We start from the raw sequence: 13,235 nt of genomic DNA, 5'->3' as shown, positions 1-13,235 counted from the left end.
CGGGGGCCGCGCCGGGCCGGGCGGAGGCGGAGGCGGGGGGGACTCCGGCCAGGCCGGAGCCGCGCGGGGCCACCTGGAAAGTGCATCTGGCAGAAATCAAACGAGAGCCGCCGAATCCTGATTTCCTCCTTTTTGGGGCTCCCCCGCCCCTTCCCCGTGCCCTGCCCCAAAGTTTCAAAGTTGTGCGGCCGGGGGCACCTGCCGCTGGGTGATTTGGCTGCCTCTGCAGCTCCCGGGGGTGTGGGAGGGGTGCCTTGGAATTTTCTTTCGTGGGGGGCTCCCGCCCAAGCGTCCGGAGCTTTGGGGTGCGCGATGCTTTGCCAGCCCCCGCGAAGTGGGCCGAAAGGGGCTGGCAGGGACGTCTCTGGCAGCGCGCCCCTTCCTTTTGTGTGCGCCTTGGCCCCGCAGCGCCAAGAGTTGGAGGACCGCAGCAAGGGCCGGTAGACCGCGGCCGCCGATGGGTCGCCTCTGCCGGCTGCCGAGGCCACGCGAGCCCGGGGATCCTTGGGCCTGCGGCCTGGTTCGGGGGGAGGGGGCGGCAGGAAAGGGGGGCGCGGTCTGGGCAGGGGGGCATTTCCGGTCGCGGGATCCGTCCCTGGGCTCCGAGGAGTGATCCCGCCCGGCCGCCTGGCGGGGAGTGCGCGGGGACCGCAGGGTGGGGGTGGGGCGCCCCGCGGTGGTGGGCGCCCCAGAGCGCGGACCCAATATCGGACCCTCCTCCCGCCCCCAGCGGGCCTCAGGGACCTTTTCGGGCCTGCTCCCTCCTTTCCTCCCTTTCCCCTTAAAATCTGTCTGGCTCGGATGTTTATAACATGTTTGGTTTGGGGGTCTTTCACGGAGACAAAGCAATTTTCCCAGGAGGAAAAAAAAAATCCTAGAAATAATTTACTCTGACCCCGATGGCTGGGGTGCCAACAGGGCATCAAATGGGGAAGAGTAAGAGGCTGGAGTCTGGAAAGGGGGGTTGGGGAGTCTGGGGGTAAAGAAGTGTATTGGGCCTGGGGTGGGGTTACTGGGGGCCCATGGCAGCTTTGTTAGGGATTTCTTTTCGCTGCGGTTGCCCAAAGACTTTGGTGCCTAGGTTCCAGACTTTGAACCCCAACTTCTTACCATTTCCTCAGCGTCTGCAATTCGTCCAGCCCCATGAAAATAGCAGAATGCAGATCCTTGGCTTTTCACACAAATGTGATAATTATAGTACATTTAGCAACTGTTGGACCCAAAATTCCAGCAAAATCTTTGCATCTACTATCAGGACTACTACAGCCCCTCTCCCCACATACCCCTACCATACCCAACAAGGTCTTTTTTCCCCATTTTGCCATCCCATAGAAATTGGACTGCATACCAAAGGAAGCATGGCCAAAATGCTATTGGAGCATGTTTGAGGCCTGAGGTACCTTAAGCTGGGAATTAGAAACCTAAGTTGAAGAGGGATGAGATCTGAGGATGGAAGAGAGTTTGTTGGTCCGTGAGGTGGGATGAGATTTGTGTTCTGTGGATGCTGTGAATTCCAGGCTGTTGGCTTTTTGTTTGCAATGGACAGTTAAGAATGTGGGTGTGCGTGGATTATTTGGGGCTAAGAAGCTCTGTGGGATGAGCTGGGCTCTAGGTGTAAGAAAGTTAAGGCGTCAGTAGGTTTGGCTTGGAGAATCTGAAAATAAGAGTCCTTTAAATAGCACTTTTTGGTTTACAACAAAAGGGCTTTCACATACGCTGGCTCATCTGTCCCCCATAGCCACCACGGCAGGCAGGCTTATTTCTGTCCTCATTTTCCAGGTGGGAAACCTGAGGCTTACAGAATCGAAGGTCTCCCCGTCGCATAGCAGAGCTAGAGTTCCCGCTTCCTTGTCTGGCTCCCCATCTTCAGCCTTTCCCAGAGTCCTGGGCCACGGAAGCGAGTTAGTTTTCAGATGTCTCCTGTGAGCGTGATGAGGCACTCTGGGGCAGGCTTGGGGTTGAGTTTGTCACTTGCAGTCTGGCCGGAACCCACGCTGGGACCAGGAAGTGCTCTATACCGGAGTCGATGCAGTGAGAGTGAACAGGAGACAGAGCTCTCCAGGGTAACCTGGAAAAGTTACCAGAGGCTTCTTCCAGGAAGTGGAGCTTGAGCTTGAAAGAATGGGGAGGCTCGGCTGGGAGAGAGAAGAGGAAGGGAATTCCTGGGCTCACCATGCTTGCTTGCTTCTGTGCTGGGAGGCTGACTTACATTCTCTCTGATTCTTGCAGGGGTTCCATGAGAAGTGGGCATTATTATTGTTTCTTTTTTTAAAGTTTATTTTGAGAGAGAGGAAGAGAGAGAATCCCAAGCAGGCTCCACACTGTCAGCACAGAACCTGACACAGAGCTCGAACTCACCAACTGTGAGATCATGACCTGAGCTGAAGAGGGGTGGGCATTATTTTCTCCATTTCACAGATGAAGAAATTGAGGAACACAGGATTAATGTGGCTAGCTTAATGTCACCCAGTTGGATTTGAAACCCATGCCTATGGAACTGTTGAGTGTATTACATTGGAATTAATGTCAGAATTGGACAAACTCAATTTCAAATATGTAGAGACCAGGACAGTCTGACTTGGTACATGCAGTGGGGGTGGGGGCTTAAGCCCAAAGACCAGCAGGGTCCCAAAAGACCAGGGAGTTGTCCGGGGGCTTGGTCCTGTGAAAATATTTAGGAGATCTCTGGGGCGCCTGTGGAGCTCAGTTGATGAAGCATCTGACTCTTGGTTTTGGCTCAGGTCATGGTCTCGAGGTTCATGGGATCAGGCCCTGCACTGGGCTCCACACTGTCAGCATAGAGCCTGCTTGGGTTCTCTTCCCACCTCCACACTCCCACCCACTCCCCCACCCCCGCCTCCCCCGCCTCTTCCCTGCTTGTACTCTCTCTCAAATAAATAAATAAATAAGGGGCACCTGGGTGGCTCAGTCAGTTAAGCATCCAGCTTCAGCTCAGGTCATGATCTCACGGTTCGTGGGTTCGAGCCCTGCGTCGGGCTCTGTGCTGACAGCTCAGAGCCTGGAGCCTGCTTCAGATTCTGTACCTCCCTCTCTCTCTCTCTGCCCCTCCCCTGCTCGCACTGTCTCTCTCTGTCTCTCAAAAAAATATATAAAATAAATAAACAAACAAACTTAAAAAAAACATACTTAGGAGATTTCTGGAAGCATGCCTGGAGAAGGCAAATGAAGGCTGCTGAAGGGGGCCTGAGCCCTGAAGATGGAATCTGAGTCCATTTCCCTCATGCCTGCGGGTGCCTGGCTTGACGCCTTGAAGGGGCTCGAGATGGGAAAGGAGAAGGATGTGGCTGATTAACCGGAGCTTCCCAAGGGCAGAACTGGGTCTGATTCACCCCGTGCCCCAGGCCCCAGGAGAGATACCAGAAGGACACATTGGCCAGTGTGTTGTCATATTACACCCCAGTATAGAGGGGGATGGTTTGTTTTGCCCTGGGATAGAAGGTCTTCCTAGAAGTCGGACGCTTAACTGACCCCAGCGCCCCAGAAGTGGAGGGGTTTTAAGTTTGTCATCATTTAGCTGTGAGTCAGTCGGACAATTACCGATAGTCAAGCCCTGTTGTGTTTTTCCCTAGATGAGCTTACTTAATCTTTGTAACAGCCCTGAAGGTCAGCACTGTGACTCTCCCCATTTTACAGATGAAGAAACCGTCAAGGGAGGTTAAGTGGCACTGTGTAAGTGGCAGAGCTGGAGAGCAGACCCGGGCAGCCTGACTCTCAAGTCGGCCCAGCGTGGGATGAGGGGTGGGTGGGAGGGGGGATGGGGGAAGGGAGAGCAACGGGGCCCACAGAGGGAACTTCAGGTCACAGAGGTGGAGGTGTGCTCTGAGGAGGTCCAGCTGCCACCCGAAGCTGGAGCCTGGGCCCAGGCTGACGAGGTGCCTGCTCATCAGCCCCCGGGAGCCCCCACAGAAGCCAGATCCTTTCATCACATTTAATGGCCCGTAGAAGACGGGCTTGCTTTTCCTCCTTCCTCTCTGTCATCACGGGCTCCAGAGCTCCAGGGCCCCCTCCTGTCTTATTTATTTCTCTAGGAAGCCTGTGCCCCCGCAGGTACCCTGATGGCTTCTGCAGGCTATGGGGACCGCCGCTGCGTTCCAGAACCCAGCCGTGGCCGACTTCAGTTTGGCTGCGCATCCCAAGCCCCGCAGCCGAGGTTGACAACGCTGGCTTGGTGTCGACCGCCAGTAGTGACACCAGCCGCCGCGTGTTTAACGCTGCTGTGTGCGCCAGCACTGTGGCTTGGCGCTTTCTGGGCCTTGTCTTAGTGAATCCACGTAACAGCTCTTGGAGGCAGGAACAAGTATTAGCAACCCCGTCTTGCAGATGAAGAGAGTCATGTTCCAGGATCACACAGCTGTGGTAGAGCAGGGAGTCGGGGTGGGGGTGGGGGTCAGAGGGAACCAGGCATATGATACCCCCGAGCCCAAGATCTTTGCTGTTATGCAGGAGAGGTACCTTCAAGTTATTTTATTAGTTAGTAATCCATACACCCAACGTTGAGGCTTGAACTCATGACCCCGAGATCAAGGGTTGCATGCTCTGCCGACTGAGCCAGACAGGTGCTCGTCAAGTTATTTTAGTCTACATGAAGGTCTTATCTATCTGGGAATCCCAAATATGTATTATTTGTATTGTGCTTTTGGCCATATTCTCACTAACCCTCTTGAGGCTCCTTTAAGGTAAGAAGTCCCTGTTTTGCCGAAGAAGAAAACCAAGGGGTTCCCCAGCCTCTAGCTCTTCCTACCCTGTCCCCACTGTGACTTGGAAAGGGAACGGGTGTCACGTTCCCTTGGACCGAGAGCTGCGACTTCCCAAGTGCTGGGGTCGGCCAGCGAGCATCCCCTGAGCACTTCCCGTGAAGGCTGCAGGGGAGGGTGGGGGTGGGACCCTTCTGGGGTGTGCAGAGGCCCATCTCCGCCCTTGTTCTCCGGTGCATTCCGTGTCATGCCCTGTCGCCCTGCAGCCAGAGGAACTCAGGACAGGGAGTCCCAAGTGCTGAGGTTCACTCCCAGCTCTGGCACATACTAGCTGCACGTTCTGGGGCACAATCCTATCGTCACTCTTGGCCCCAGTTTCTTGTTCTGTGAAATGGCCTCACGGATTCCGTCCTGCCTTCCTTGGGTTTGCTGTGAGACTCCAATGAGAGACCTTGAAAAGTCTAAAGGCCACTGGTGTGACAGTGAGGTTGTGGTGGCCATAACAGTTCCTGAGTCTTCCCCACTGCCTACCTTGACCCAGCCCTGGACCACTGCAGTAGCCTGTTGACTAATCTTCCGGCCTCACCTCTTGTCGTCTGCCCTCAGTGCAGCAGCCTAAGTAAGGGATCTTCTCAGGATTTGAGAAGCCTTCTGACCAGCCTTCTTCTGCCCCTCAAAACTTGCTTCCTTCTTGGCTTGCCCTCAATCCAGTGCTCCGGTCACACTGGCCTTCTGTCTGTTCCTCGAACGTTCTGAACTTGCTCCCACCTCAGGGCTGTTGCCTTTGCTGTACCCATTGCCAGTGCACACTTATGTGCCTTCCGTGTTCCCATAGTGGGCTCCTTCTGGTTTCTCTTAACTGCCACCTCCCCGAAGGGCCACCCCTAAACTCCCGGCACCGCCACGCCCCTCCCCCATCACTCCCTGCCACAATTCCTATTTCAGCATGTGTGTCCCTCTTCTCTGGAGCTTTACTTGTCGTGTGCATTAATATTGCCCTGCTTATGTGTCTTCCCACTCCTGGACCACATGCTCCACAAGGTCAGGGACTTTATGCACCCTGTTCCCCCTCCCGGCATCCGGCGGCACCCCTGGCACATAAAGGTGTTCTGTGGTTGTTTGTTGGATAAATGAATAATAGTAGCAGGGTGGTCCAGAACAGCGCTTGCCAAAAACGAGTGGCCTAGGTAGGTAGAAACTGCAAAGGAATTGGTGTTGACCGATCACAAAGCACTTACAGGTAACTTTCAAAGTGCCAGGTGCTCTCCAACAGTACGGATTCAGCAGAAACACGAATTTCTGATAGCCTCTTGGATATGGGGGTTGGGGCACACGATATAAACCTGCAAAATAGTCTTGCAAGGTGGGTATCATTAGCTCCATCTTCCAAATGACAAAACAGAGGTTCTGAGAGGTGCCCTGAAAGCCAGAGTGGGGCTGTACTGGGACTGGAATCCGGTCTGGCGGGCTCCCTGGCCCTGGGTCCTTTGCACTGCCCAGCCCACCTCTCTGTCTCCAGGGGGTGAAACAGCAGGCAGTCCATGGGACACTCTTAGTGCCCAGGTGGTGTGACCATGAGGATCTCAGAGCTCCCATGCACAGGGGCAGTGACTTCTCAGTTGCTCAAAAGGATTCTCCCTGGAACCTGAACGTGCTGGTGCCAGAAGTGTGGAGAGAAATGCAGAAATGCTTTTCTCGTTTTTTAATATTTTTAATGTTTATTTATTTATCCTTTTGAGAGGGAGAGAGACAGAGCACGAGGGGCTGAGGAGCAGAGAGGGAAGGAGACACAGAATCCAAAGCAGGCTCCAGGCTCTAAGCTCACAACACAGAGCCCGACACGGGGCTCAAACTCATGAACTGCGAGATCATGGCTTGAGCCAAAGTTGGGAGCTCAACCCACTGAGCCACCCAGGCGCCCCGAGCTTCTGTTAACTTTTCTATAAAGAAAAGTTTCTGTTCAAACCTCTCATCTCACTTGATAGCCAGGAGTTGTGGAGAAGCTGCAGCCTAGACCCCCGGAGACACAGATGTGGGGCTGAACCCTTCCTGTGCAGTCTGGCCCCCAAGGAGCTGGGAGGGTAAATGAGAGCGGAAAAGCCCTTGGTAACCTTGGTAACTGCTGACTCTTAGTTTGGCTTCTGGTGGCACCAAGGGGGAGGCCTGAGGGTGGTGTCCTGAACTTTGGTTCCTGTTCAAGGTAGTTACGAAATAAACAACGGCAAGTTGCTGAGGCCTGTGGGCGGTCTGTTTCTCTCCATCCCTTGACTGGAGGTTTGTGGTGGAGCCAAATTCGGTGCCACTCCTCCTCAGCTTTCTTCCTCAGCTGCTGGGTGGCCTTGGGCAAGTCGTGGACTCTCCAAGCCTCACTTCTTCTTAAAAGACTGTTTTTTTTTCTTTCCTTCCCTTTTTTTTTTTTTAAGTAGACTTAATGCCCAGCATGGGAGCCCAACCCGGGGCTTGAACTCACGACCCTGAGATCAAGACCTGGGCTGAGGTCAAGAGTTGGACGCTTAATTTGCAGAGCCACCCTGGTGCCCCAAGACTCTTATTTATTTTTCCTCTCAAGCCTAGCTTTCCTGTGGAAAGTGGAGCTGATGGGCACCTACCTTTGAGATTATCGTAGGGGTAAACATGATTGCTTAGGACAGGGCTTCTAATCGTCTCTGCACTGCAGACCCATTGGGCAGCCTGTGAACACCTTCTGAATATACTGTTTTCAAAGTAAAATACGCAGGATTGCAAAGGAAACCCCGTTCTCTTGAACTGCAGCTGGGCTTTTTTTTATTAGTGCATTGAGAAACCAGATCTGGCAGTGAGGCTAATGTAAGCGCCATAATTCTGAAGTTGTGATGAGCGCGAACAATATTTTGTTGTGCCTGCAGTAGCTGAAACGTGACAGGGAAAGAGCTGTGATTTCCAGCACGACACTGTGGCATACTGCCTGCCTTCGTAATTGAAGGGGATGCTAAATACCAGGTAGGGGTTAGTGAAGAAAACTTGTAAATATTTTCCCATCCAAGTTCATGGACCCCTGAGGTCTCTCCGGGGGCCCCAGGTTCAAAACCCTTGCCACGAAAGGTGGATGACACCCAGCACGTAATCTCCAGAAAGGAGCCAAGACACCTCCTCGACCTCCTTGGAGCAGAGGGTCCTCAGGTGGACAGATAGGGTGCACGAGGGCCGTGGGGAAGGGTAAGTGCAGACCTGGAATTCTGACTGGTGAGGTCAAGGACGGTGAAATTGAACCTTTGCTGGTCTCTGAGTAAGCTGTTGATGGCCTGGTGAGTCAGGAGCGCCCGGCATCTTTGGAGATGACGTAACCTCAGGTAGCGTTCATGTAGTACGTGGCGAATCTGCAGTCTGCCCTTGACCGCTCATCTTTCGTGACGCCTGGGGTAGGTGAGGGCCAGGCAGGCAGAGTTGGGGAGGAGGCTGGAGGCAGCCTGTGGGGATGGGAGAGAAGCATCTTTGAGTCAGGAGGTGAGAGGGTGTGGGCTCCAGAGCCCAGCTGCCAGGGTTCAAGTCCCCACTCTGCCACTTACAACCTGTGTAACCCTTCCAGTTTGGTTCACCTCTTTGTGCCTTGGTTTCCTCATCTGTAAAATGGGGATGATAATAGTACTTTCTTATGGGGTGTTGTGAGAATTATGTATTCTATTCAAAGCCCTTTGAACACTATCTGGTACAAGAGAACGCGTAATGAAGGACTGAAATCAGCAGTTTCACTGGTTATTCTAGCGTTTGTGAGATTCCACCCATTCAGAATAGGTTGGAGGGCGCTGCTTCTCTCTGCTGCCCGGAGATGAATCGGATGCAGCTGCTGCCTTCAGGGAGCTCGGGGTTTAGGGAGAGGTGGGGACGTGACTGCACACTGTCATTAGCTAGGGTGAGCGCCATGGCTGTGCTGAGCTGGGTGCCGTGTTAGCTGAGGGTTGGGGAAAGAGTCTTTGGGGCAGAGGAGCCCCTTCAGCTGGGCTGTAAAGAGGCACTGGGCACTGGGCAGGGTGGGAAGTGGTGAGGGCCATTCCAGACAGCGTGGACAGCTTGGGTCTGACGTTGTCCGAGTGTGACCTTCCAGGCCAGTCATGGGGCTGGAGGGGAGGCGAGGTGCTTCCTACAGTGCGATGTGCCCGGGAGGAGCAGCTTGGGCTTCGTCCTCCTGGTGGTGGGTGCTGTGAAGGTTCTGTTTGTTTTTCGATTTTTAATTTACAGGAAGCAGCAAAAACAATACAAGGAATTCCCTTCACCCAGCTTCCCCCGACAGACCCTGGTGTGTGGTGCTTGTACATGATATAAGATCGGAAAATCAGCATTGTTTCATTATGAGACTACAGGGCTTATTCACCCTTCATCTTTTTAAATTAATTTTTTAAGTTTATTTATTTATTTTGAGAGAGAGAGAGAGAGAAAGAGAGAGAGAGAGAGAGAGAACCAGCAGGGGAGGGCAGAGAGAGAGAGGAGACAGGATCTGAACCAGGCTCTGCACTGACAGCAGAGAGCCTGATGAGGGGCTGAAACTCATGAACTGTGAGATCATGACCTGTGCTGAGGTTGGGTGCTTTACGACGGAGCCACCCAGGGGCCCCACCTTTCATCTTTAAAACAAAACAAAACGAAAGAAACTGCATTCATCTGTGCGCGCGCCCCTGAAAGGGTTTTGAACAGGGGAGTGACATTGACATATGTGTTGGGCAAACATCCTCCACCACCAAATGGCGACAGATTGGAGGGGGCTCGTTGGAGGCTGTTGGCAGGAGATGCTGAGGGCCTGAGAGCCGTGGTCATGGAGATGGCGGGAGGAGCCGCAGAGTGGAGAATGTTCCAGAGGTAATGGTGGAAGGAACTGGGACTGAGAACAGGACGGCAGTTGGAGCTATGGAGTTTGGGGGAGATGGAGGAGGACCAGGAGCAGGGCAGATGCTGCTGAGTTTGGATGGTGGCGAGCTGGAGGAGCACCCGGCTGGGATGGGCAGCCGGGAGGACTTTCTGGACCCAGGGCCATCCGAGCTGGGTCTTAACAGATGAATAGGAGTTGGCCAGATGTGTGGGTGTGGGGAGAGCGCCCAGGATTAAGAAAGGCATCGAGGTCATTAGCAGCCTGGATGTTGGACATCTAGGTGGCACTGCCCAGGGGGTAAGAGACATGAGTGTGAAATATTGGGGAGGGGGTGAGCCTGGGAGGAGGAAAAGGTTTGTGAGTCATCCACATGACTCACGAGATCATGAAATGCAAGAGCGCATCTGGGGAGAGCACGTGGAGCGAGGAGAACAGGAGCACTGTCCCTTCCTGGGAGTTCGGACGCATTGGTCTTCAGACCCGGGCAGCGGAGGAGGAGCCCCTGACAGAGCAGGAATGATCAGAGAGATGTGAGGGGGGCCTGGCAGATGCAGCCGAGAATACCAAACAAGGCAAGTGAAAAACTGTGGGGCTCGGCAACTAGAAGGTTCCTGGGATGGGGAGGACCCTTGGTAAGCACCTTCGGTGGAGTGTGACCAGGGTTGCTGAGATTCGGGGCGGGGGAGGTGAGGATGTAAAGACAGTGTGGACAAGAAGTGTGACCAAGGAAACGAGGAGAGGTGCATGATCCAGAAGGAAGGGAGTTACTTGGAGGTGGGGGAGACTGAAGCATGACGACAGGCTGAGGGGTCCTGGATCTGATTGCTTAACGGGCAAGAGATGGTGCTGTGGGTAGGCCCTGGGGCCAGGCTGCTAGGATTTGAATCCCAGCTCTATCACGTACCAGCTGTGTGACCTTGGGCAAGTTACTTAACTTCTCTGTGCCTCTCTTTTCTCCTCTGCAAAGTGAGAATAATAGTCTATCTCACAGGGTATGCTAGAAGATATGTATAAAGAAATCATGACATGCAAAAAATAAAAAGAGAGAGATAGATCATGACAGCCCCTGGCATGAGGTAACCATTCAGCAAATATTATTACTTGGTTATTTCAAGTATTTGCATTTTCATTCATTCATACTTTAAAAACACTTTTTTTTACTATCCATTTATTTTTGAAAGAGACAGAGACAGTGCGAGCAGGGGAGGGGCAGAGAGGGAGACACAGAATCGGAAGCAGGCTCCAGGCTCCGAGCTGTCAGCACAGAGCCTGATGTGGGGCTTGAACCCACAAACTGTGAGACCATGCCCTGAACCGAAGTCAGATGTTTAACCGACTGAGCCATGAGCCACCCAGGCGCCCCACCGCTCATTCACTCTTATCTATATAATGCCTGGGTTGGATGAATTGATAGTCATTCCTCCGTTTTTTGTTTTATTTTTAACCACCATTTACAGAGCCCTTGCTCTGCACCAAGCACGGGATCAGGCACTGAGATTTCAAGAGGCTGGCACAGTCCCTGCCTGGTCTGATGAAGATCTGAATTTCTGGCAGTGTTTCATCTTCAAACTCTTCTCCAAAGTGGGGGTGGGGGGTGGGGGTACCAAACCCAACAAAAACAAAAATCAAGCACTCGGAAAAAGAAAAGAAACCCCTTCATGGTTCTCAGGTCAATGGTTTGGTCTTTCTCTTGGGAAGAACAGCCTGTGGACACTTGGGCAGACCTGCAACACTGGGTTTAAAACCAGGCTGCTGATTCTCACTTGGGCTCTCCCCTACCAGGTTGATCTCAAGGCGGTCATCTCGTTTTGCATTTTATTTTCTTTTTTTAATTTTTTTAAGGTTTATTTATTTTTGAGAGACAGAGAGAGACAGTGTGAGCAGGGGAAGGTCAGAGACAGAGGGAGATGCAGAATCTGAAGCAGGCTCCAGGCTCTGAGCTAGCTGTCAGCACAGAGCCTGACGCGAACCATGAGATCACGACCTGAGCCAAAGTCCAACACCCAACCGACTGAGCCACTCAGGCGCCCTTCATTTTGCATTTTAGATTCAAGGTTAATACTTGCTCTGTGAAGAAAAAAAGATCTAAATCATCCTAAGGTGCACAAAGCAGAAAAGTGTTCTGCATCCTGTTGCCCCTGGGCAGAGAACCAGTTAAATTGGAGAGTATCATTCAAACTTTTTTTTTAAATGTTTTATTTATTTTTGATACAGAGAGAGACCGAGCATGAGAGGGGGAGGGGCAGAGAGAGAAGGAGACACAGAACCGGAAGCAGGCTCCAGGCCCTGAGCTAGCTGTCAGCACAGAGCCTGACGCAGGGCTCGAACCCAGGAACGTGAGATCATGACCTGAGCTGAAGCCGGAAGCTTAACCGACTGAGCCACCCAGGCGCCCCTCGTTCAAACTTCTTGATGAAAACATGCATTGCACACAGAGGTGATCATACGACAGACACACAGTGTGCTGGAGAATGCTGCTTTTTTTTCTTTCTCAGCCATGTATGGCGGCATCTCCATGACGATGCTCGTAGATTCAACAGTGCACTGTTTTGCCCAGCAGGGTATTCTGTAATTTAATGGATTAGGTTAATTCTCTACACTAACCAACGGGACTAATGTCCTAGAAGGACATTAACGTTCCTTCTAGTTTTTCACTTTTTAAAAAAAGACATCCTGTGCAGATATAATTGAGTGCCTGTACAAGGATTTGGGTAGATTAAGTCCTTGGAAGTGAAGTTTCTCGGTCGAAAGGACGCTTTACCATTTAGGAGGAGTTTGGCTGCAAGTAACCATTCCTACCTCAAAACCAGACTTTATCATAACCTCACGTGATTCATGCGGCGGGGCAGGTCCGGGAGCGGCTGCTTTACTGGGCCAGGCGCACCTTTGCTCTGTCTGTGCGCCCGCCGTCCCCGGTGCGTGCTTCTCCACACGTGCTGTCCTATAGCGGACCGCCGCCTCCGTCCTAGAGTAAGTGCGAAGCAAACCATTCCCAGAAGCCCCTTCGCTGATTTCCCCTCCTTTTTCCTTGGCCAGGATGGTATCACATGCCCTTATCTGAGCCAATCACCGGCAACCAAACGGACTGTTGTGATTGGCTTCATCCCGTGCAGGTTCACCTGAGTGACTGGGAAAGGACCAGCCTTGGGGCCGGGGCGGCTTCCTGTTCTCTGTAGACGTTGCTCCGTTGCTTCGGCATCGTTGAGATGCTGCGGCCAGTTCGCACTCTCCGGGGACTTGCCGTGTTGCAAAGCGCCCATTCCTCCACCTGCATCAACCAGGCCGTCTCCTCACTGCAGTCTCAGATGGGAAAAGTTGCCGCTTATCGTGTGGTTCTTTTATCTGTGAGTTTGAGTATCTTTTCTTCACGATTCATATTTCCTGTGGGTTTATGGTCTCTGCCCCTCATTTTAAGTAATCATAATGATTACAAAATAGTAGTGGTTGATATTAAATGCTTATCCCGTGCCTGGCATTCGTTGATCCTCCCCCAGCAACTTTATAAAGAAGGTGTTAGTAGCCCTGATTTATTCTTTTTTCTTTTTAATATTTTATTTTTGATACAGAGGGAGACAGAGGATGAGAGGGGGAGGGACAGAGAGGAGACACAGAACCGGAAGCAGGCTCCAGGCTCTGAGCTAGCTGTCAGCACAGAGCCCAACGCGGGGCTCGAACCCACG

At 52.6% G+C, this 13,235-nt stretch overlaps 1 protein-coding gene across 2 annotated transcripts in view; it reads left to right on the top strand.

Annotated features, from left to right (window-relative positions):
• Positions 1-13,235, top strand: part of ZC3H7B (zinc finger CCCH-type containing 7B) — a 57,339-nt gene that overhangs the window by 450 nt on the left and 43,654 nt on the right. The window contains exon 2 of one of the 2 annotated variants that reach the window (XM_029953512.1): positions 12,669-12,899. The exons of the other annotated variant lie outside the window; for it this stretch is intronic. Within the exon in view, the coding sequence (XP_029809372.1) occupies positions 12,762-12,899 (138 nt within the window). The 5' untranslated portion in view covers positions 12,669-12,761. The remainder of the gene's footprint in view (positions 1-12,668; positions 12,900-13,235) is intronic. 2 annotated transcript variants of the gene reach the window in all.

Source organism: Suricata suricatta, chromosome 10 (assembly GCF_006229205.1).
Source record: "Suricata suricatta isolate VVHF042 chromosome 10, meerkat_22Aug2017_6uvM2_HiC, whole genome shotgun sequence".
Classification (NCBI taxonomy): domain Eukaryota; kingdom Metazoa; phylum Chordata; class Mammalia; order Carnivora; family Herpestidae; genus Suricata; species Suricata suricatta.
This window is presented reverse-complemented; position numbering and strand designations above follow the sequence as displayed.